This window comes from Mastacembelus armatus, chromosome 23, assembly GCF_900324485.2.
Source record: "Mastacembelus armatus chromosome 23, fMasArm1.2, whole genome shotgun sequence".
NCBI classification, from domain to species: Eukaryota; Metazoa; Chordata; class Actinopteri; order Synbranchiformes; family Mastacembelidae; genus Mastacembelus; species Mastacembelus armatus.
In genome coordinates, this window is record NC_046655.1 from 3099605 (window position 1) to 3125012 (window position 25408).

The 25408-nt window shown below is 41.1% G+C and overlaps 1 protein-coding gene across 5 annotated transcripts in view; it reads left to right on the forward strand.

Annotated features, from left to right (window-relative positions):
- Nucleotides 1–4684: 4684 nt before the first annotated feature.
- sbf1 (SET binding factor 1) overlaps nt 4685–25408 on the forward strand; it is a 44158-nt gene continuing 23434 nt past the window's right edge. For 3 of the 5 annotated variants that reach the window (XM_026326919.1, XM_026326921.1, XM_026326920.1), the window contains exons 1-6: nt 4685–4917; nt 18492–18577; nt 19855–19992; nt 20532–20657; nt 20937–21047; nt 22563–22640. In XM_026326919.1, coding sequence (XP_026182704.1) covers nt 4863–4917; nt 18492–18577; nt 19855–19992; nt 20532–20657; nt 20937–21047; nt 22563–22640 — 594 coding nt within the window. In that variant the 5' untranslated portion in view covers nt 4685–4862. The remainder of the gene's footprint in view (nt 4918–18491; nt 18578–19854; nt 19993–20531; nt 20658–20936; nt 21048–22562; nt 22641–25408) is intronic. The other 2 variants (XM_026326922.1, XM_026326923.1) reach the window with 1 other exon arrangement.

Genomic DNA, 25408 nt, shown 5'->3' on the forward strand with positions numbered 1-25408 from the left:
ACTGGGAGTGAATCTCTGATGATGCTTCCCATGAGAACCAGTCTGAGTTAACCTCCCAAATATCACTTATCATTTAAGAAACAACAGCAACAAACATAATCACAGGCTGCTGTCTTGGATTTTAAAATAAATGTTGTGCAAGTCATTATTAAATCTCAGAAAAATCCACTTTAAGATATTTTCTTATTGCTGTACTGTTAGCATTCTCTTGGCCGCTCCAGTAAACTTTTTTTTTTACATTGTTTGTTTGAGATGCTGTACAAGTGGGTTTGTTGAAAAGGCTTGTCATCTCTGTCCTAGCAACTCTCAGGAAAGTTTGTTTGGCATGGCTGCTTACCAGTGCAGAGGCGTGTGGGAGGAGGTGGCTAACAGGACATTGTTCTGCCAGTTCTGTGGACAAATGAGGGATTGGATTTCAGTGAGGGAAAGATGATGGCAAAGGACGGGCATAACTGATAACAGCAATGCTCCCAGAAATCACAGCCTCCAAGTGTGTGCAACAGCTTCTTTGACATGAATACGACATAATAATGAACCTGTCCATACAGCCAGGTGCATAAAGAAATAGGATCAAAGTTAGAGACAGGTGGTTTCACTGTGTTTGAAGATGAAAACCAACTGATGTGGAGTTAACCAGTGTGATCCTAGAAATGCTATCTAAAGTCTGAGACAATTCTGTAACCCCTAATAATGTCGTAGTGATATCATCAGGCTACAATTTTGGATGTATGCTGCGCTCGGTGTATATTGAATGCAGCATCATAACAGAAAGCATGCATTACAAACTGAGGGTCTGTTGCTTTCTAAGACTAGGACATTTACTATGCAGGGAGGCATCAAAGATCACTCACTACAAAGCTGATTATGGGAAGTGTGATCCAAAGCTTTCAGAGGTTCACCCATAAAGGGACCTGCATATCTCACCTCTGCTGCTTCAATTTTGCTTTTTTTTTTAAAAATCTGTGTCTTGCAAGATGTCCAACTTTGATAAAAGTGAAATAATAAATTGCGGGAGTACTCCTTCAACTGCTCTTATCCTGAATACATCATTCTTTTTTCAATTGAACCTGCAGTACAATACTACTCACTATGGTATCAAAGACATAACACATTCAGTACCTGACAATATTGACATTTTTGTATCTCTTGTCATCTTCCCAGTGTGTTTTGTGTTAAAACATATTAGCCACAAATCCAGATTTCCAGTAGTTTACTGTATACACAGTAGTTTGCCACATTGTGTTTGTTTGTGGAAACATTCAGGAGCTCCAATTTCAGCAGGGCAGACAGGGAATTGCACATATTTAGAACCACAGTCCAACCACCTGCATCAGAAAAAACCTGTGTAGTGACCAGTGTTAATTTTGACAGCAGATTTTAATTTAGTTTTAGTCATATTTTAGTCATCTGCTTTGTTTTAGTTTTAGTCTAGTTTTAGTCGACTAAATAGCATAAGATTTTAGTCGACTAAATCTACTGTAGATTTAGTCGACTAAAATCTATTGGGTTTAAGTGTAATTTAGTTAAACTATTGTAATATACAAAATATTCTAAATTAAAATTAAATGAAAAACAAGTTTCATTAAATATATGGAATATGGCCTTTCCATAAAAGACCAAAAATTAGATATGCATTGTTTATAACCTGCATATGACATTCTTCATTCTTTAAAACAAAAGAGCAACTCCAAAATATTTAAGAGGAAAACTGTATTTAGCAGTAATGCCATTGTATCAAAGATGAAACAGACCCATATATCTTCTCTTTGTTTTCTCCAGCTGTTTCCATTTCATTATAGTTTAAGTCAGACACAAACCCAGTGTAGGCTATGATGATGTCGTGTACTCGCGCATCCCGCGTCACTAGGTGGATCAGTTACTTTTCAAATGTGCGTGTGTGTCTAAGAAGATTAATTCTGATTGGATCTTTTCTAAAAAGGTCCCTCACTCACATTTTCGTCTCGTTTTTATTAGTCAACGACAATGTCAATATATTTTTATTTAGTTTTCGTTTCGTTTTCGTCAGTGAAAACTTGTTGACGAAAATTATAACGAAAATACTTCGTCAACGAAATTAACACTGGTAGTGACCGTATCAAGCAAAAACATCTCTGTGTGTCTGAAGTCATCTGCTTGTCTCAGATCAGAGGAACTAATAGGTGCAATGCTTGCTTAATGAAGCATTTTCATGCTTCACCAGTGCTGAAAACAAATCAACGGCTGGAACGGCCCAGTGAAAAGCAATGAAGTGCATGAGGCTTTCAAACCACTTCCTGTCTGTTGGTTTGTCTACAGGAAGTCAGATGGTTGCTGCAGTCTGCAGAGAGTGGCTTTGTGCTTTGATTGGGCTGCATGCGTGAACTGCAGAGAATCAGTGATAGGGAGGGACCTCACTTGCTTTCCTCTTCCTAGAAATGAAATGTGACAATACAAGATAATGACACAATACTAAATGAGCAACACATTCAATGTGTTTTGGTTTTAGGTTCAGTGGTGCAAAATGTTGTGGTTCTACCTTAGGGTATATTTAAGTATCTTTATCTAAGTGACAAAAATGCAAAACATCTTTGTGCGCCCCCTCTGTGTTGATAAAAGTAGAACAACAAATCAACATACACAATGCACAACACTTATTTTAGTCAGGGCAAAATTAGTGATAATTAAGCACAAGGACACTTGGAAAGAGAATTTTATTGCTGTATGAAACCTTATCCCAAGGGGAGAACCTGGGAAAGACTTACCTCCTCTTGTTTTTGTCTCTCATTCTGAGCCACTGTCCGTCTGGCAACTTAAAAAGTGTGGTTCAAGGTTAGGATATAGTTGGCAGCAAGTGTAAGAATTAAAAACCACAGCTGTGACCGCAGTATGATTCCCTGAAAACATTATTCACAAACTCTCTTGAGATGCATGTTATCTCCTGTTAGAGTAGCTCTGTGGTCAGAAGTGCAGAGCATTCTCAGATAAGTGTATGAGAAAAGTAAGAGACAAGTTGTTACTGAGTGTGGAGAAAACAAAGCTCTTGAAGAAAAATGTGATATCTCATGCTCGGGATTGTTTTCGACCAGGGAGTGATAAGTGCCTAAGGTCAAAGGTCACAGCACAGGAAGTGTTTGGAACACTCTCGAGGCTGTTGCAATGCTGACAGCCAAGGACAGGCCACATGGATGTTATCCCTCAGACCTTCCTCACACCCACTGACATGTTATCTGCACATTCAGCCTGACACTACAACAACATGCAGTGATTTTCTGTAGTCTTACTTAGCATAACGCAAGTTGTTCAACAGCCAAAGGTTCAACATTTCATTGATAATTTTTGATATTCTCTCACTGAGGATCCTTGCCTGCTGATACAGTAAAGGTTTCACCTGTAAAGAAGATTATCAGCAGGCAAAATATGGGAGTATAGGAAATTGTTTGGTTCAATCAAAGAATTAATGCTAAACTCTGTTTGATCTAATCTGTCTCATTGATATTAACATCATATTTCTATTAATTATAGCACTTTGAAAGAAAGTGGAACTGTGGCTGACTACTCAATTAATAGCAAAATCAAAAATCTAATTTTGGCTTGAACTATAGTGGATCCCAATCCATCACACACTAATTGCCAACCAAAACTCAAGCTGACTTGCATGATGTACATTACAGCTGGATCTCTCATTAAAGCTCTGGCTATGACACAAAGAAAATATATTATAGTGGAACTTTTACTGCCTTAAATAAAACCAACCACATCCTTTTCTGCCACACATTAAAAGCACATGCACAAATAACTAATCTAAAAATCTGCCCTGTTTGGGGCTTTCAGAATTTTCAATAATTTGTAAAGTTTGAAATTTTTTGCCATAATTTATTATATTATATCTGTGTGTGTGCACTCTGTGCTGTGCTACTGCAGAATAAATATCAAAGGGTAATCTGTCGGGGGCTCAATGAAATAATATAGTTTGTCTTTGCATAGTTTGTGGTCAAACGTGCAATTGTGACTTTGGTGGTTTGGCCTTTTGCACTGGACATGTCTGCCATGCAGCCCCTCCCCTGGATTTACCACAAGAAGAGATGGTTCCGACTGCACCTCGACAAATTTAGCAGGTTTCTGTTGCTAAGGAAAAGCTAATTTCCTGCTACACCAGTGCCTACGGTTCAACTTCTGGCTAATGGTCACTTGTTGCATGTCATACCTATATTATATTCAGTGTACTGTTTTCAGTGAGGAAACAGGCATTTTGGCTTGAAAAATAATTAATTTAGGATCAAAATAGTTGTGGTCTTATTTTTTTTTTCAGTCCACTAACTGTCTCAGCTCAAAAATACGCCTACCTTTATTTATCAAGTAAGCTGCAAAAACGTGGGATATAAACGTTTCCATACCTGACACAATGAGCTATGAAACGTTAAGTAATGTACCATTGCCGACACGTTTTCTCTGTGGAGTAATAATAACTATCATTCTACAGCAGGCGTCTCTCATGACAGTCTGAGGCGCGGAAATGAGGCTGGGTCTCTGCGGGTCGTCTTCAGTTTACTATCACCTTTCATCGCTTGCGCGACGACACGGTTAACATTTTTGCTGGGTGTATTATAGGTTTTGGTCATACTTTGGGCCCCTGAGCTGGTTTGGCTGTTGGCTCTTATGGGACATTCCTGCCGAGCAGCCCCTCCCTGGAAGTCCTCAGTGCGCAGACTCGCGCCTCTCGGCTGTCAGGGCAAGGCAGACTGACAGTATGGCGGCGGGGTACAGCTGGAAGGATGCTACTGCCGCCCGTGATGTGTCTGTCGCCGGCAGGACTTAAATGGACGACTGACGGCGAAACGAGTAGAGGATTTAGCGAGAAAGGCCTGTCGCCGTGAGCTCCAGAGATGGCCAGGCTCGCAGACTACTTTGTAGTGGTCGGTTACGACCTCGACAAGAGAGGTGGGTTTCTGGATTAGCCTGCCCTGCTAGGTTTAACGGTGGAGCCTTAGCTGGGTGACTCAAACGGGGGGCGGGGAAGTAGGCGGGGACGGGCCGGCCGCTATTCACAGCTGTCCGGTGCTATTCGCTGCCAGCGTGTGTTTAGCCGTCAAATTTAGACCGGGGATCCGCAGGCCTCACGGGATTAGAGTACTTAAATGCTCGCATGTCAGCGGGTGCCCAGCGGTTCTGACGGGGGTCCACACCGAACTCACCGCGTAATTGCCGTGCTCAAGTTCCGGACACGTTTTCGCTTTTCACAACAAGTTGTACTTTGCTGACAGCAACTTACGCTAACTTTAGCTGCTAAGAGCTAACGTTAGCCGCACTAACTCTTGGGATTGTCTGGTCGGCTCTGGGCTGAGACGGGTTTCTTCACTGCTTTCATTTTCATCCCCAGCTGCCTCTCGGTTCTAAATGCTACCGCTGCCACTATCGGCGATAGAAATCCAGAAATAATCTGCTAGACAGCCTCCTGTTTGTGCTGTGGCTGCAGGGTCTGCAGCGGTGAAGTTCCTTGGGACAGACCGAGTAAACCCTCTGATCTCCGCTTAGACTTGATTTAAAGCCTGTTTTAAAAGTGGAAATCGATGCTTCTCCTCGGCGGAGTTGCCGATTGTTTTCTTTGTCTGTGGTTTGTGTGGATTAACCCAGATGGCTTTGCCCCTCCCTGAGCCCCCTCGGACCGGAGCTCTGTTCCCTTGTGTTGTTGGACCGTTATCTGAGTCCCCCTCCCTTCAGCCTGAGCCTTGGCCTAGATCTGTGCAGTATAATGGCCCGTTTAATCATGAAATATTAAACCCGCTTTTCCGATTTAAGTATGCAGCCTGTAACGTGGTAGTGTTTTATTTAGAGTGGAACTTTTCCTCTGATTTATTCAAAACCAGCAAATTATAACATGACAAGCCCTCTGTGGCAAAAAGCAGACAGAGGACTACAGCTTTTAACTTGATGCTGGAGCAACCTCCATCACGTCTCTGCTTGCATGGATGCACTTGAGCATTTTCTTCAGAATAGAGGTTGAACACAGGATGTTACAGCGTGGACGCTGCAGAAACACTTCCTGTTCTACCCTGTCTGAATGCAACACAGAGCAGAACAAGCCTGTAAAAAGCATCTGGGAACCAGACATTAAAGCCACAGTAGTTTTAATGGATCTTGGCTTCCATGCCTTTTAAAGCTGAACACTTAAGAGCAATTATGATTGTTGGCACTGTACCACAGCTGCTGCCACAATGTTTACAGTAGCTTTACTCAGTGTTCCTAGGTGGAGGCAGTTTGTTTTATTTGAAACGTCTCTAGTAGCTCCCATCGATGTTGTCGTCATCATATGATGCACTGACAAGCCATCACAAACTCTCTAAGTTCTGCTGCAGTTACATCATAATATGCTTTATTGCTCAGTTTCTTAGACTTCTACTTCTGTCTGGATCCTCACACATCATTACTAAAGTCCAAACAGAGATGGAGAAATCTTAGTGTTATTCTTATGGGCATCTTAGTTTTGGAAGCATGCTCACTAATTAATAGTTGATGTCTGATGTGTGTAATCAATTTTGGTTGTATTTTCATTTTTCCAGCTGTGGTGCTGGAAGAAACCACTTGGCTACAAATCAAGAATGAACAGTCCTCGATTGTAAGAATACCAGGAATTCTGCAGCACAGTGGAGTTTCCTCTTGGGTCTAAATAATTCATGCATCCTGTCTACGTGTGTGTGTGAGAGTGGTTGCTGGTTTGTCACACAGTCAGTGGAATGTTTTGCAAGCGTGGGCCCAGACAGGTTTTCAGGACTGACATAATCTCTGTTCATCTGCTTGTCACAGTGCCATCACCTACAGAAACCTTGTGGGTGTTTACAAACAGAATATCCTTTTGGCAGAACTGTGTCTTACCTGTTTTGAGTGTCATGGTTGATAGAATTCTGTTTCATTTGTGCTATTAAAGAGCCATTGACAGTTTGGCTTGTCTAACAGACACTAACCTGACGGCAGAGCATTGAATCATCCCGCCGCCTTTTCTCATTGTCTTACATTGTGCTCACCCTAGATGATACTATCTTACTGGATCTTACCTAAAGATAGCTGCCTGCTGACTGAGAAGAGGCCATAGCTCGTGTGGTGTGGTCTGTTGAGAAACCTCACAGCATGTCACTCTGTTTTGACAGTGGTTCCTGCACAGAGGACCTGGTACCCAATTATATACACAGTCTGAGTCTCAAACAGGAAACAGAGGACAGAACACGAGGGAGACTTATGTTTAGTGCAACACTCTTGATTGTCCTCCTGTGCGTGTCCGAAAACCAGGAAGGGGTCTTGTGTGGTTTGTGTGTGTTTGAGCGAGGTGGCCTCATTCAAGACAGAAAACATACACACACACACACACACAATTGTGTGCATCTGTCACTGCAGTTTGAGGGTGTTGTCATTGCAGTTTGAGGGTGTTGGTCATTGCTGCATTTTGCTTTAGTAAAAATTTTTTGTAAAGTGCCTTGAGATGATTTGTATTGTGATTTGGCGCTATACAAATTGAATTGAATTGAATTGAATTGCTTTCAGGACAGAGTGATAGCTCTGGCATGCATATCCTCCCCCAAATCCCAGCATCTCGCACACCCACACACCCACACACCCAACTTGCACTCATCGGGACACAAAGAGGTGCACACAGGATGGATTGAGCCTGCACTGGGCGGGCGGTTGTGTTGACAAGTCTTCTTGTATTGCTGTGATTGTAGAGACATTGCTAACAATGTGTAAGACTTCAGGGTAAGTAAACAAAATAAAAGCAGTGTGCAGTAACTGACTAGGGCAGTTTTCTAGCAATGGTTGTGGCATCAGCAAAAAAAATTTTATATGTCACTTCTGGCACCATCTTTATCCACAGCTTTGTAAGTTCGACTGAGATTTGACCAACTGACACTGAGGCATGAAAGCTGGTTTTGAATGGTCTTTATTCATATTTTCATATTCTTTTAATGAATGTGTCCTTGTTTAAAGCATAGTTTTTGTCTGGATTTAATCTAAGTTCAGAGTTCTTGTAAGGCTGCATGTGGTTAGGCAACGCTGAACATTGAAAACTTAGGCTTGTCAGAAAAAATAAGTAAATTATAGATCATACCATGGTTGTTTTTCCATTAGCAATTAGCAAGAAACAGTTTTTATTCAATTCAGTTTTATTTGTATAGCGCCAAATCACAACACAATCACCTCAGGGCACTTTACAAAAAACAAAAGAAAACCCCAACAAATCCCTTATGACCAAGCACTTGGTGACAGTGGAGAGGAAAAACTCCCTTTAACAGAAGAAAAAACCTCCTGCAGAACCGGGCTCAGTTTGGGCGGCCATCTGCCTCGACCGGTTGGGGTGAGTGGATAGAGCAGAGAGAAAAGAACAGCAACAATAAACAACAAATAGACACTGCAGGTTGGTGGGACCAGTAACTGCACATCAGCGATATACAGCTCCAGGACCAGGGACACCTGCAGAAGGTACAGAGAGAGAACAGGGAGAGGGAGAGAGAGAGAGAGAGAGAGAGCACAAAGTTAGTTACATTATTGCATTTTTCAGGTTGTATATGTCTTCATTAGAGAACCAACAGTAGAGAGATGACAGGAAATAGGGAGGCCATGGGGAATTACGTGCAACGTGTATGAGACAACGGATCATGTTGCGATTCATGGTTGGTGCCTTAAAGCTCTTAGCCATCAAGATGTCATAAAGCGGGACACTTTCAGAACATTTTTGTCATCGTGACAAAACTGGGATTACGTGTATGTGGAGCTCACAGGTGCATGTACAGTGTGAATACGCGTAAAGATCTACATAAAGCTCAGAAAGGAAATAGAAACCTTTCATATTAGCAGCAAGCTGAAGTAAATGAGTGAGCATGAGGAGATGAGTGCGTGTTTGATGCTGCCAGCAGTGCCTGCCTGTGGGTAGCCACTTCCTCCCATCGCTTCAGAGTAGGGCTGCAGTGTTTCAGGCCCTCCAGAAATAGCCATCACAATCTGCCTTTCATAGGGGGACAGAGTGGCGCTGGGTCATGGCGGTGCACACTCACTCAGATGGCTGCCTGCATGTTTGTGGCAGTTTGTGTGTTTGCTGGCTGCGGCTTGTGATGAGCATACTGACAAGTTGGCTTACATCTTTTTTAAATCCAGTGATGACACTGATATTCATGGGTTGATGTTAATTGGGTGTTGTTTAAAATGTTTGCATTTTTATGCTGGCATTTAAATTATTACAGGACACTGAAACCCTCCACTGATAAAATATTGAGGATGTAATTTTAACAGTTCACAAAGGCAGGCAAGCCCACATCACCTTTGTTATGGTAGCAAAAATGAAATGCCAAGTCAAACAATATAAAAATTAAAAGAGTTTTGATAAATCATAACTGTGAATGAAAAAACAGAAAAGAGATTTTCAGCTTTTACAGGTTGCTGTCAAAATGCTGTGGTTGGGGGAAACCATCATATCACTGCAGCGATGTTGCATGAAGTGTGTGTCTGTATTACCAGCAGTCTGTCTGCTATGCTGAATACTTGTTATTCACAAGGGAACCAATGGCCCCGGGGCCCCTGAGCTGCCCTCATTCACAGATATAGGGGAGAGGGGTGTGCTGGGGGTAGGGATGCACATACATGCTCCTACACACTTGCTTTTTCATACAAACACCTCGTTTGATGTCGGTGCTCCTGACAGAGATGTTAGCAGAAACATCATCTTGTGCCAAGTACCACCGGCAAATTGTAATCCAAGGCTGTTTCAGGGCAACCTTTTGTGTGTGTGTTGCTAAATAAATGTAATCTACTACAGTACAATATAGTACATGGGAACACTTCAATGCAGATAGATGTTTTAAATATTTAGGACAGAAAGCACTTCAAATATAGTTAAACTAAGGAAAAGACCCCATATATATCCATGCAACCATGTCTTGTAGTTGTGTAGCTGTGTGTGTGTGTGAAAGGGTGTTAGGGATGCCCTTCTCCTTATTGCTTTGATGGCGTCCCTGGAATTTAGAGAATTTCTCAGTCTCCTCTCACGACAAAAGGCTGAGTCCGTGCTGCTCATTGTCAGCCTGTTGGTCGCTTCAGGGGGCAATCCTTCCACTCCCTGAGGGGTGATTCCAACAAGTTAGGTTTAGAAGAGTTAGTGGTGTAAAGATGGCTGGCTGCTATTGTAACTACATCACTGCAACGCCTTGTTTGTGCCTTTGAAGAAAGGCCTATACACTGTATATGTCTGCAACAAAGAGCTGCACATGTAATATTATTCTCCTTCCTTCCTTATTAATTTAAGAGAAAAATAATTTATTTTAACTATATGATCAGCCTTGTTTAGTTGAAACTGGCGCATCTTAAAAATCTTGCTTTTCCACGCTGACATTTCATATTAATTGTAATATTAACATTTCCCTGTGCTTTATTAGTCAGTTTCCATTAATTCTCGCTGCAATGGCTAAATAAATGCATAAGAAATGCTGGATTAGTGACTGGTGGGAGAAGATTAGGTCTCATCTTTATTAACACAGCCTCCAGGTCAACTCTGTTGTTCAGGAAAAAAAAAATCTGCTTCCCAGATACCCACTGTGCTCTAATCTTACTGTATATGTAGCCTGTGATTGGTTTGAATATGCAGATTAAAGGGCTGTTATTGATGCAGGCCTGGTTTGATGTCTGTGCTCCTGTATTGTATTTATGGCAACGTATTTGCTGCCCTCCCCTCCCCCATAGGTCTGTGTTGTGCTGAATATTGTCAGAGTAACATGAAGACTGCAGCAGTGCACAGGTAAATGTGTTTTGTTCTGTCATGGTAAGAGCGTTGTCCTAAAATAATCACACCAGCATTTTCACCTACTCACATGGCAAATATCTGACTGGAAAAAAAAAAAAGACTCTTCTAATGTAAAGTGACTGTGCCAAATACACTGGTATTATAAATTAAAAATCGATAAGAAGCTTTCACTGACAGAGGTCGTGCAAGTATCTTATGCAATCCCGTTGTCAGCAGCCATTTTTCTACTGTTGTTCATTCTGGTTCCTTTTACTTGACATACACGTGTTTGTTTCTTGACAAAGATGTCATTTGTGGGCCATGTGTGTGGGCGCTTAATGCTGTGGTAGAATAAAAAAGGTTTAGGGGTTAATTTGCAATAGAATATAGCATATAGCTTATGGAAAAAGAACAGAGAGTGTTTAGATAAAATGATTTGAAGGATTAGAGTAGAGTATTGCTGAGACAAAGGTCTGTGTTCCAGAAGAGAAATTGTGATTGAGTGCATTAGCCAACAGTTATCATGTTTCCTGTTGCATTATCCTGACATAGCACACAGAAGTCTTGTTTGCATCTTGTTCTTGAGGAGTTCCTTGGATTAATCCCATATTTCCTGCATTTTATGTCTGGTAAATTACGAGATTTAATATTACAGATCTATGCTTTCACTTACTGTCATAGTGCAGCGACAGTGGGACCAGGATGATGAATTATTGTTTACCAACACCATGCTACCACACGCCTTAATCCCATTAGAGCTCCTTTAGAGATATGACATCATCTGTCATCATGCATGCCATGTGCCTTCCTCGTCATGCGATTATCATTCACTGGTGACACCAAGATGCGGCACTTGATTTACTCACTCTCATGATGAAGACGCGTTTGTTCGATCAGTAGAGTCAGCTCTCAGACTCATTAGGGAGGTCTAACACAAACATCACATCAGTTATTTGCAGTACATTCACAGAAGAGGCCGAACTGAGAAAAAAAAAAAAAATTCTTTATAGATGTGTATCCGGTTCTTCAGATGTAGTGGAAAAGCAGCGAGAAAAGCCCAACATTAACATTTAGTTCTATAAAAGCTCCTGAGAAAAATCCCTCTGATTTTAAAGGACAGAGGACTTTTGGTAACTGTTTAGCTATTTTTGGAGGCCACTTTATACTTGAGCAGGGGAAGTAAAGGGAAATAAAGGTGAATGAAGGCACATGGGTAATGACCTATAACTGCTTCCTCTTTTTTGAGCTCTCCTATTCTCTGTGGGATTTTTCAGTTTCATTTCCACTAGACTTTATGATATGCTATATATGACAGGAATGTGCATGACTGTACAAGCCAATGTCTGTCAATAGATGATCTACATTCTGTTTCCCCGCCCTGTTAAGCCTATTTGCTGGCTAATATTAAAGGATAAAGAAAACATCTTATATTGTCTCCAGTTGATGGTGGCTGGCAGATGGTGTGTTTTTCCATTTTGTGTTAGGTTCCTTAATGCTGGCATCACTCAGCCAGGTAGTTTTTAATATGGATTGACTCTTTTATACCATCATGTAACACCAAACTCGGGCAGCTCCAAATGTGTTACTTATTGATGTGCTGAGCTGTTCTGTGGAGTTTGGTGACAGAAAAACATATTGTGTTGCCTCTGATCCAATGTGGGGCCTCGCTCTGCAGCTGCAGCGCTGCTTTCAATCAGAGAGTGACTCACTTGCCTTCATATTACTCAGCAGGACTGTCCTCTCTGTGTGTGTGTGTGTGTGTGTGTGCGCGCGCGCACTCGTTCACAAATAAGCGCCTGCCTATTCATGTGTAGTTGTATGTGTAATACCAAACAGCAGAGAGGGCACTGTCAGGGTGTGTGGAGTTGAGCCTCAGTATCATGATGTCATAGTTTTATTTGCTTTTAGCTCAAACCTTCAGTCATATAAATTTCTCTGGCGATAGGCAGAATGCAGAAGGAGTTTTGAAAAGTCGTGCACTGGACTCCAGTCTCCTATACTGTGCAGCGCAGAAAACTTGCTTCAGAACATTTTTAAAGCCTCATTTTGTACATTCTTGCAAATTTGCACACATGCGTGCACACGAACTTGCATGAAAACAAACAAGGCTCAGAGCTCTTTTGTCCTGGCTGCTCCAGTCACCGTGGAAACAGTCTGATGTCGTGTCACTGTGGTTTGGAAGCCTATGAACGAGAACTTGCGGTCTGGTTCAGCACCAAATGCGTCTCAGACACACACACACTGCACACTCATTTCAGTTCTGAATGCCGTCAGTCAGTGATCACATGACGAGGCTCCATCCTGTGGGCCGTGTATTCGAGAGGATCCTTCATAGTAGTCATCTGTGTGAGGAGTCATTGCTAGCTTGGTTGAGCGCACACACACACACACACACACTCACACTCACACACATACACATCAATCAGTTTCCTCCCTTACTAATGCCTTTTGTGCTCTTCAGCCCAGTCTCCCTCACTTTCCTATTCTAACTCTATTGGACCTATCTCAGCATGTGTATTATTTGTAAGAGGCTGGCTTCTTCAAGTTCAGACTATGAGCCTCGTGCTTGATTGGTTGCTGTTTTCTAGATAACAGAGGCTGGCATGTTTGCTGTTGATCTGCAGCAAGAAAGCTCTTTTTTCCCTTTTTCATTGACTCCAATAAATGGACACAGCTTTCCAATTTCAATGAGAATTGACTATCAACTTATTAGACCATTTTGAAATAGTCGGGCTCATTTATTGTGTGTGAAACATAATGACTGGTTTTGAGTGGCAAACCAGGAAGGATGGAATCCTGACTTGGCTGTTGATGGTAGCTGCTCAGAGAGAGTCCGGCAGTGGACAAAAAGCCTGCTCACTGTTTTTGCAGCGACAGAGTCTCTGGTAGCTCAGCACTGTAGGAGCTGAATGCACTGTTCATGACTTGCTAATTGTGTTGCTTACATTGTGAAGACACAGCTGTCGTTACACTCCCTCCAATTCATGAAGTGGACAAAATAACAGAAACACAGGGCAATACAGTGCAGCAGCCTTACAGCGCTTATCAGTTTACTGTTTGAGTGTTTTGTTCTGGTTCGGTCGTCTAATGTGTTTGGGGCTGCAGTCTGTTGTGTTTGTGGAGCTTTCAGGCCCTGTAGCTTGTGACCACTGTTTTTCTTTGTTAACGTGGGTTGTAGATTCTTTCATATTCCTGTCATAACTTTGGAGACATTTCCCCTTGTTGAAAATCTGAAGTAAGAGTGTGAGCATAGCATGAAATTATGCAAGGGCATTTATGAGGATATGTGCATGTAAATCTACAGAAGTCTGTGACAAAGCAAGTCTCAACAAGTCAGTGACATGCAGGAACAGGCTGTTTAGGAGAAAACATGTAAGATGCACTGATTGAAACCTGCAGTTAGAATCCATGGTCATATCCTGAGGGTGACATTCATGGGTATATCCGGGAAGGAGGAAATCATCAGGAAGCGGATGCAAAGTGAATCTGGTGTCAACAGTGTGTGGCACACGAGGAAACTCTTCAATTACTAACCTGCTGTTGTTACACAACAGGTCTGGCTGATAACTGATATCACATCCCAGCAAGGCCACACCACTGCTTTTACATTCCTCACACAACGCAGACTGAGAGTGAGCCTTTGTACAACCGTCTTACATCATCAGTGGCTCAGCCATGCAGTCATGTCTTCCCACTGTTCACTACTTTGCCCAACAATTTACCTTGAGCTTGTTGTTATAAGGTAATTACTTGTCATTGATTTAGATCTGTTTTAATGGTAAGAGAAACAGAGCAGAATTAAAAGACATCACACTCAGCCAAAGACAAAAAAGTTGGAAGGCTGGAGTGGGATGTCCAAAGAACAAAATAATCTATTGGGTATTTATTTATTGTTTATTTATTATTGTTTATTCTTTTTTAGTGAGTCCTTCAGTTTTATGTTCACATCATTTTAAGAGGGATACAATTTAAAACAGTTAAATCCGTCTCAATTTAAAGGTTGCCCAGTAAGAGATGTGGGTTTTAACTCTAAGATAAAGGCATTTATGTTTTTCACACTTGAGTTTGCAAGTTGTTGTCGGGTGTTGCAGCGATCAAATACTTTAGCAACCCACTTCAGACTTACGAGGCCGTCATTGTCATTTATCAATGTAATCTCGTTTTATGTTGTCACATTATCATTATGTGATGCAGTGTGTGTGATATATGGATGATTTCCCATCACAACAGTTAAGCAGTGTCTAGTAGTTTCCAGTATGGGTGGGTATATTGCACAACATTTTGATGAAAAGCAGCATTTGCTATTGCGGAATCATCTACAAACAATTAGGTAGTATGTTTAAACATTTCAACACAGCCTTTTTTCATTGATTTTGGCATTGGCTTTGGAATATGGAGCCCGACAGGCTGTAATATAAGCTCAGTGCTGCTGTCACAGTTTGTGTTACTTACTGTTAGGTTTGTGTTATTTCTTTTATTTTGTTACCATTTCCTGCTTAGCCGTCGTCTCATGTCATCATCTTCCCCTTGTTCCTGATTGCATTTATCGTTGTTACCTGTGTTCACATATTGTCTTCTGTGGCCCAGCCCAGGTCTTTGTTTCAGTTTCCTGTTCTCATTTCTGTTCCACCCATACTCACCTGTGTCCCATTCATCACTAAGCAGTATTTCAGTAGTACTCACTGTTTTTTTATTTATTTATTTTTTATTTATTCAGTCCCCTGTGGTCATACACACACGCGCCTCCAGTGAAATTTGTTTTAAACATTGTATTTCATACAAGCACCTGCTTCAAAGTAAGAGCTAAAAAAGTCCCCCAAAACAGTCTTTATAAGAACTATTATAGTCCTCAGATATATCTTATAGTTCTGTTGATATATATTATAGTCCTCAGATATATATTATAGTTCTGTTGACACACATGAAGGGGAATTATGAAAAAGTTCCTCTTGTCTGAAAGTGGCTCATGTAATGCTATGAGTATTGAAGCATATGCCTTTTGCCCCACTTGAAATAGCTCCGTGCCTTCCCCAGGAGTCGCACCCCCTACTTTGAGAACCACTGACCTAGAGGAAGACATTGTTGCTTGTGAAGTATTTGAATTACTTCCTCTCTAAAACACAGGACAGTTTTCATTAGTTGCAGTTGGCATTAGTATTTGGCATAGAACTGGCTGGGTATGGTAGCACACCGCTCGGCCAGCAAACAGCGGATTGCTACAATGACACACAACGTTGTTTCTGTAGGAGCTGGGCAAATTTAGATTTAATAATGGGTCGTTTAAGCCAAGCAATCTGAACAGCCAAAGCCATTTTCCAGTTATGGTAATAAATCTTCTAAAGTGCAAATGTCCGTATGTAAATAGTTGAACTATTGTGGTTGTGGTTTGCATATACACCAACACGAACATTTAAGGCAATACAGATACAGAGATTTGTATAAAACCCTCAACACCTTACATCTGTATCACTTTTGTATCAGAAAGGAGGGTATATGTTTTTTCTAGAAACCAAATCAAAATTGACATATTAGAACAAATAGCTGAGATTTCCTATTATGTAAAATTTGTTGGCAGACTTTACAAGAGGCTTCTTAATAATACTGGTAATAATTGTGTCAGAAGCTTTACCTGTTGTAGTGCAATTCTAGCTATATGACTAATGCTCAGAGTACAGTGTAAAATGATTTGGTCATAGCTCTTGTGTGTGCAGGATAATACAGGACTGTGTCACAGAAAACTGACATGCTGCTCACTCCTGAGACAGATGGTTTACCAGCTTTCTGTTTTTTTTTTTCTTTGCCTTACATTCTGTTAGGATTGCACAAGGTTGTTGTCACTTATTTAAAGCTAACTTTTTTTAAAATGTAGGTTCAATGTACCTATCTTCACTGCAGCATTGCATGGAAATTTCTGCATCTTTGCTCGTTGGACAGTCGCCTGGCTATAACCACTCCTTCTGACTAACCCAGGGACAGCGAGCACAACAAGAAACCAAACATGAGTGTGAGAGTGACTGTGTGTCTGTCTCTAGCGACTGTGGTTTAGATTGTTTAGAGCCCTGCGTGTCACTCCCAACATGCTCTCCTTTTCTGGCTCATACACTCCTCCCTTAGCTGCAGGACACTCTAACTGGTTCAGTAATCCCCACCCTTCCTGCTCACTATTGGCTGAAAGTGCCAGCCATGATTTGCACTGTCAAGTTCTGTGTGTGTTTTCTCATTGTGTATGAGTTTGTGCGCCTGACACACATACAGCACATCATCCACTGAAATGTCACAGAACACGCTATCAGGCGAGAGATTCTCTTCTTTTGAGAATCAGTGTCCCTAATAAGGCCGTTGGAGGTGACATAATGTTCCAACATGCATCAGCTCCAGTATTTTGTATCAGTTTTATCACAGTGTACCAAGGGGGTTGGTCACATATTCTGAAGTGTCACATCAAAGCTCCTTTTTCCAGCTGGCTGTGATTTATTTTCACCTTGTTTTGTAATTTCCATGTGATGGCATGTGACAACTCGTGGGGCCACTGAAATGATAGAAATGTTCCACTGTAGGATAAGGGTGATCTCTTAGAATACCTTTGTGTTGATTTGCAGTGGCCCTTCCCTCCAATAGGGAAAGGCAGTCATGTAAAATATTTGAAAATGTTACTGTACCTCTCTCTAAAACCTGTAATTTCTGTTGGTGTCTAAACAGTTTAGAACAGGTTGGGGCATATGATTCATGGTGCATTCATCCCCAAAAAAGGGAAGTAGTGCTTTGACTTTGATGACTTGAACCCGGAGCATCACTCCCATGGGTGTCCACGTAATCCTAGTTTGCTAGGGAGACGGGATGACTTTAGCATGTCGCTGTGTGTTTTGGGATCTGGCCTTGTCTCTGTTTGTGTATTATCTCTGTGTGTCAGTGCTTCTGTTTTAGTTCACTTGCTAAAGGGTTGTTCTCTCTGAAGCAGAATTTAGAACAATATCCAGGTTTGGTCTAAATTCTGGTTATCAATTCCTCGTTTGTATTTCATTTTGTTCGTGGTTGATGATAAATCTGCATTCTTCATAATGGGGACGATAAAGTGTATTCTCTCTGCAAATGAATGCCGCCATTATAGCAGCCTTTAGGGCTTCCGATGGAACTAAGCTAAAAGACGGGCTTGTGGTGGTTACATAAGTCGGCCTTTGTCTTGTCATTATACTGCTGTGAGGATCCAGGCCTTGGCCAGTGTTGGAAATGGTCTCAATAAGCAGCAGCAAACAAGCATTTCGACACATCCAGCTTAAGTTCAATAGGCAGGCATGGACTCATTTGAAAGCCTAAGCCAACAAAATAGATATTAAAAAACAACTATAACTAATAATTCTATAGGCCTATATTATAAATAATCTGAATCTGTATTTGTTTTTTTATTATTGTATTTTATTCTGGCTCTAACATGCTGAACTCATGCTTTTTTGACTACATCAACAATACAAACATCATACTACTAAAAATTATGGTAAAGTTCAAATACCAGTGTTGAGACCTGTCTCCCAGATTAGCAGAATGATGTTTGCCATGGTGCAGCAAGACATGCATTTTTTTCTACATTATTTAAATTTATAGTTTATTTACATGCCAACATACAAATGATAAAAAAATAGAAGAATGTAGTTTAACAAACATTTGTTTATTGGTTTATTGGAAGAAACAGACAGACAACAAACAATCTCAATAACAAGGACTGACCTCTATATGTATCCCTCTGTGTGTGTCTCTGCAGTGGAGGGTGAAGGTCAAGGTCGCATTCTCCAGCGGTTTCCAGAGAAAGACTGGGAGGACAGCCCGTTCCCACAAGGCATAGAGCTGGTAAGTCAACACATACAGACATGTTCCTTTGTAGCTCAGGCACTTAACCCTGTCAGGGCTAGTGGTTTATTCTGAGGCCAGCACATTATGGTATAGTATCACACCCCATGCATCTATATGTTTGTTTAACATTGTATCAGTTAGGGCTGGGCTATAAATCGATTTTATTGATTAACCCGAATGTGTAGTTTACATCGACTTGTTTGAATAAAAATCTTTTTTTTTTTTAACATCCGCTGACGTTCCCCTCGGGGCTCAGCCCCTCCCCCTGCATGTTTGCCATATTAGAGATACACAAACAACATGTCAGCAAGCAGGGAAGGACTCCCTCCCAAGAAATGCACAGTGTCATCTGGAATTTGGAATTGGTTTGGTTATGTGGCGTCAGAAGCAGAACAAACAACACCCCGCTGCGAAGTGTGTTTTTAAGTGTGTTGCTAGCAAAGGTAGCAGTACGACCAATTTGCTGCAGCACCTCAAACAGAAGCATGCTGCAGAGTGTGAGAGATGTCGCGCGCTACGAAATGAATAAGACCTGCCGGGGGAAAAAGATCTATTTAAATCATAAATCTGATTTTTTTTTTTTTTTTTTTTTTTTTTTTTTTAGACCCTAGTAACAGTGCTATTAATGCAGGTCAGTGGTCAGTTTGCTGTAAGGCAGTGAATCAAACGTGAAATGGACAACTAAAATTGCATCATAGACGGTATCAGTGTGGATTGACTTCAGAGACAAGATATATAAATGCAATCAGAAACAGAATGTGGAACATGTTTGCACATACCAGTTACAGACCAATTTAAGATAAAGAGTTCTAGTTAGTGAGGCAGCTTAATGAATTATGGCCATAATAATAAATGTCATATGTTACTTTTTACACTGTCAGTAAAGATAAGTTAAAACATGGTTAGTAGATATTTGGAAATTGCATCTACTTGAAAATGGCATAGCTTATTTAAACCAACTGTAACGTTATTAAAATGAGAGCCAAATATGGTTTCACAAATAATCACATTGTTCAGTCAGAGATTTTGGTGGCTTAGTATTATTATTAAAGCAGAAGGAAAGTTTTCAGAACCTGTTTTGTTGTGTTAATGGTGGCCCAGCCCTTGATTAATCACCCCGAGGAACAGTAAGAACATGTGACCTACTACACTCTGTCACCATGGTTGCCAGTTTAGTATGTACATTCATCTTTCTCTCTTTTTCATCATTTCCCTTCTCTCCGTCTCCATCCAACTTTGTCACCTTTTCGCCCTCTCACCCTTCTCCTCTCCAGTTTTGTCAGCCCAGCGGTTGGCAGCTGGTTCCTGAGCGGCAGCCTGCCTCCTTCTTTGTAGCGGTTTTGACTGACATCAACTCAGAGCGTCACTACTGTGCCTGCTTTACGTTCTGGGAGTGCCTAGACAACCCACAGGTGAGACAGGCGACAGTTTTGTAACGTCAGGGATCTGTTCTCTGTCCTACCAGTTGGACTTAATGTTTTTTTGGCTGACACCCAGGGGCCCATAAATCCTCTTTGCCATACACACCTATTACAAGAGGAATGGAAACAGAATAAAACATCCCAAACTTCACACACACAATTTATAATAGTATGTGTAGCAAACATATATTTATAGGCCAATTTGAATGCTTTTTAGCATGTTTCATTTGTGTGTGCTGTCAAACTGACTATGAATACCCATTGGAACAAGCAGTTTTTTGGGGTATGTGCTAGGTGTGTAGTATTCAGTCTTTACTGCATCCATTTAATTCATTCTTTAAGCTGAGAACACTGCCAGCTGGCTGTGATGGAACACACAACCATAAGGCATTTACATCGGGCACTGAACCCGCGTGTAGACTGTAGTTACAGAGCTTTTGGAAATCCTTTGGCAGACAAGTTTAATCCATTGGAAGTGTCTTTCTCAGTCTGGTTTGACTGCAGCTGTGTGTCTTCTGTTTTGTTTTCAGCTGCAGAAGGCTGAGGCCAGTGAGGTGGATGAGGTGGATGAGGAGCTGACTATCCAACCACCTCAGGTCTTTGCCCCCAAGAGCCTGGTGCTGGTGTCCCAAGTGGACTACACAGAGGTGTTCAGGGTATGCCACACACTACAGTTTCGAATACCCGTTTTTGGTTCCACTGTGGGCCTTGGCTTGTTTACACTAGCAAATATAGTATGCTACCACCAGTCATTTCTGAAACACAACATTTGGCAGACACATTACTATTGTTCTCCTCTTTTATTGCAAGTCTATTTATCTGTGAGTTTTAACATGCATGTTGTTTACAGATTGCAGTCATGGTGTTATTACATGAAAGGAGTACAGATTAGGCTAACCTCTTGATCACTGCATTTCTCTGTCTTGACTGAACAGAACTGTCTAGGTCTGATCTACACTGTCCATGTAGATGGTCGGTCTGTTCCCTTGGAAACGGTTATTGGAAACCTCCTCACTTGTGTCATCCCCATCGCCGGAGGCTCCCAGGTATACTACTGGCCTTTCATCTCTTTCTCCCACAGACAGCTGTACAAATGACAAGTACCCTGCAGAAGCAAAAGTCAAGATCATGCTCTGAGCTTCATTGTCATACAGACCAAAGCTGCTTTGAATAGCTGACCAAGGATGAAGCTCAACTGTGACACCATTCCTCAGTCTCAATGTTGATGCTTTTCATCCTTGCTGGGGGTATACACTCCTTATGTCAACCCGTGCCTTGCTTAGCGGTTCAGCCTATTAAGTAGAGACTAGTGCAGCTTGTTGGTATAGCACCTAGTTTAGTGTGGACTGTGAGTGCTGGCTGTTAGCACTGCTCAATGTGAATTTGTGTTAGCTTGGCACAACAGAAAAACAATGGTTAAGGTTTAGATGCAGTACCTCTTTGTATACGTGTGCATCTTATAGACACTTGCAAAAGTTTCAAGATGTACTCCTTACTAAGAGGAGAAGCACCTTTCTTTTTGCATGCGTAATTTATCTCTTACTAATTACAGTGGTTTGAAATGATGCTAGTCTTCAACATAAAACTGGTTTTCCAGCAGATCTTTGTCCTCGAGGAGCAGAATAATGGATTGCTCAGCCAGTCATCCTGGAAACTCACAAGTGTAGTAGAATTTTTTTAGTTCATTCTTGTTACTGGTTACTAGAAATTAATTCTAAAGCTTTTATACCCTCCTTTGGGGATGATCTGTGCCACCTGAAGATGGCATGACCATGACCATGGAAGACAATATCAGTCCTTCCATTTTGAACCAGAAAAACAAAACAGATGTTCGCTCTTTCTTCATCTAGCACATCATATCTGAGATGACGTTAGGTGCACCCAGCCCTCTGTTCCTTTTTGTTGACATATTTGTACAGCTATATCATCACATCAAAAAGATTTCAGCCGATGTGAGTCAGCAGTAGGCAACAAAGTCCATCAGATTAAAGAAACTGATCTTTGCATTTTGTCATGTATGTGGTGGTTGGTAAATATGCTCATGCAACTTAAGTTTTCTCATGAAGTTTTTCTCTTTTAAAAAAAAAAAAAAAAAAATCTGTCAGCCATTTTCTTATTTTTTTTAAAATATATTTTGTTACTTCAACTCCAAAAATAGTGTTTTCATTTTCTTTGTTACTATATTGCACATCCCTGTCATGCTGACTCATGCCCATGGTGCCCAAAAAGTAGGAAGTATTTATTTCTGAATTTCCATCAGCTGATTCCTTTGACCGTGGTTTTCAGATGTTGTAACCAATGTGTGTCATTTGTGTACACTGGGGCTGGGCAACCAGTTTTCCTCTAGGGCCACTCCCCTGCCTTTTTTCCAACTATAGCTGCCCTACTCATGGCTGATTACCTGGATCAGGTGTATTCTGTCAATCAGAAACTGGACAATACCATCTCAGAATGGCAAGGCAGAGATAGTTGGAAAACAAGTGGGGCATTGGCCCTCAAGGGACATGGGCTGCCCACCCCTGGTGTACACCGTACTGTACACTGGTTCCTCTGTGTTACAGATAGATGAGTCCCCAGTTTGTAGTTTAGACAAGGTCCCTCAGGCCCTGGCCTGTGACTGGCTGCTGGCCTGTCTTCAGGTAACTCTCCCGTTCCGCAAGCTTTACCAATCAACAACTATTTTATTGATTCTAATCAGACCAGACTTGTTTTGTTTTTTTTTTCGTTAAAGAATGTGTTCTTACTTGTAATCATTTGAAATCATCTGTGATTGATGGCACTTCAGCTTCTATTGACCTGCTTTTGTTGTGTGTTTTGTGATTAGTTTCCACACGATCATTTAATCTCTGTTAATCATTTCAAACATTTAATTTATCATTTTCTTCTCGTGTTTGTCATCAATTTGATTTGTTGCAGCTGCTAAGCTTTTTCGAGCACTGATTATTTTGAAGTTGTTACACTCTTAAAGAAACACACACACACATACACTCCCATAGCTGTGCAGGTTGTAGTTCAGTTCTTTAGTGAGCATATGGAACAGCAGATGGCTTCCTAGCACAGTGTCTAAATGACAGAATCACATCTAATCGGTATTAACACATATAGACTCACACAAGCAAAGCTACTGCTTAGCTCCCTTCACACACTAGCACGCTTCTGAAAACACTCATTAGTGGAATGGCCAACAATAAAACTTATTACTTTTTCATTCTACATCAAAGTGATGGATTCTGACTTAATGTTGTCAGTAGTTTCATTATAGAGCTGCATGCTACCAATAATACAATGTACAATGTTAGACACACAGTCTCTCACTTCGTCTCACTCAAACACCCATATACAGTATATGTACACAGCTCCTTAGGGGCACTGTTGCTATCCAGCCAAGTACAAACAGTTCTGTTCTTCCGAGTGAAGAGGACAGGGCACTTAAAAAGAGTAACACTGCCTTACACAGATTCCTGTTACTGTTTAATCCCAGAGGACTTTTCTGTCAGCCTCACTAAATGTCTGTCATTACTACTGAACCTGTCCAGTCTGTTCATGTCAACTCCTGCCCAAACACGCAGAGAGAAAAGAAAGAAAAGAAATCAACTCCAGCAGTGCAACACTGAAATAATCTCGGCTTCTGTTGTTATGGCAGCAATGTCAAACACCGAATAGTTTTTGGCACCTGATTCTTTTTTGTGTATGTTCATGTGAGCTGCTAGAAAATATAGTTAGTATTGCATAGTGACATCTAGGTCTGGTTTTGTTAATATGTTATAGCATTTATTGATTGTGCAGTTACCCATCCTGATTTTTTTTTTTTTTTATTCAAACCACTTTTGAAGTTACTCATTGCTACTGCTACTTGATTGAGTATTGAAAATAATATTATTGTTATAAAATTACCAGACAAACATAGGGTAGCCATCAGCGACATGTAGGAGATTGCTAAGTTTAGTGGGAATCCCAGTACCTCGTGACTTTGCAAGATGTACTGTTACAGTACTCTACAAAATGTAGGCTCTCAAAAGTTTGGACAGTTTTTTCAAATTTTTATTTTAGGACATTATGTTCTTGAGTGGCTGTGTGGCTGTCACTGGACTCTTCCCCAACAATTGTCCATAATTTCATCATAACTTAGTAACTGTAGCCAGGCTCAGCAGTTATGCCAAGCTTTGGATTTGTCTACATGCAGTGGTGTCGTACACAGTGCTGTTCTATCAGAGTGACAATCTGTATTAAGTGTTTGGACAGATTTACCTCCACCAAAGCCAGAAATATAAGAGTAAAAGTATAAGGAGTGAAAGCAGTAGTGTGCTTGTCTGTTTTAATGTAAGCCACAAACAATATCATGTCGGCCCCTCCTGCCTACTCCCTCCAGCACTAAACTACTAGCTACTAGCTTAGCACCAATGTCTGTTGAGTGACTGGTATGGGTCTAATGTTCTTTAATAGTGCCAGTGCTTCTATGAAGCTTCTGTAATAACTGATTTTGTATCACTAAGACACATTGACCAGCAGAATGTTACACCACTTCAGTTATTTATTGAAGCAGTTTACACAACCCTAATGTGAAATGAACTCCAGGCTACTGGCCTTATATGAGAAACGGTGAGAGTAGAGCAGTAGGATGGCTTGATAAGCAGGCCCATGGAAGTCACAGAGAAGTGACGAAGAGTTGGTTTTTTTTTGTGCCGCTTTTCTGGTCAGAGCCCCTTAAACAACACAGTAAATCCCCACAGTGTCTGTACATGACCCTGACCTCTGACCTGTTTGTGTGTGGGATGAGTGCTCCCTATTCCCTTCCACTAGTGATTGAGCTGTTATGTGCATAAATTTGATTAATAATAATAATTCATGTCACAGTGGGAATTCCAATCCCATATTCCGGTGACATTGCCGGTCACCCCGCCAACCGCTCTGACTGGCAGACCTTAATTTAGGAAAAACACATGAGACATTTCAGGCATAACTTCAAAATGAATGTTTCGCACATTGTTCTGCTAGCGGTCATTGCCACATTCTGACTTTATCAGTTGATCACATAAGAAGAAACACTGTTGTTCTCAACCTGGTATTTACCCTGTGAACTTCAGTTTTTCCCTTAAACTCTTATCATTGTGGCGTGTCAGTGTGTTTGAGTTTGAAAGGTGATTTCAATGCTGGAACTCTGTTGTTTCTAGTATCAGTTTTAGTACCTGAAGTGGTGTTGGAAAAGCTTAAAAAAATCCCTTATCTGACCAGTCTCCCATCAATTACTGTTATTGTATTGCTGCTGTTATTTGTGACAAGTCAATGTACCATTATTTGTACTGTTGTTGCCCTGTGTTCATTACAGTTTAGGCCTAAAATCTGTTGCTGTTATCACTCAGTCAAATTCCAAAATCGTGGTTTTACTTTTTTTGCATGTATGTTGCCC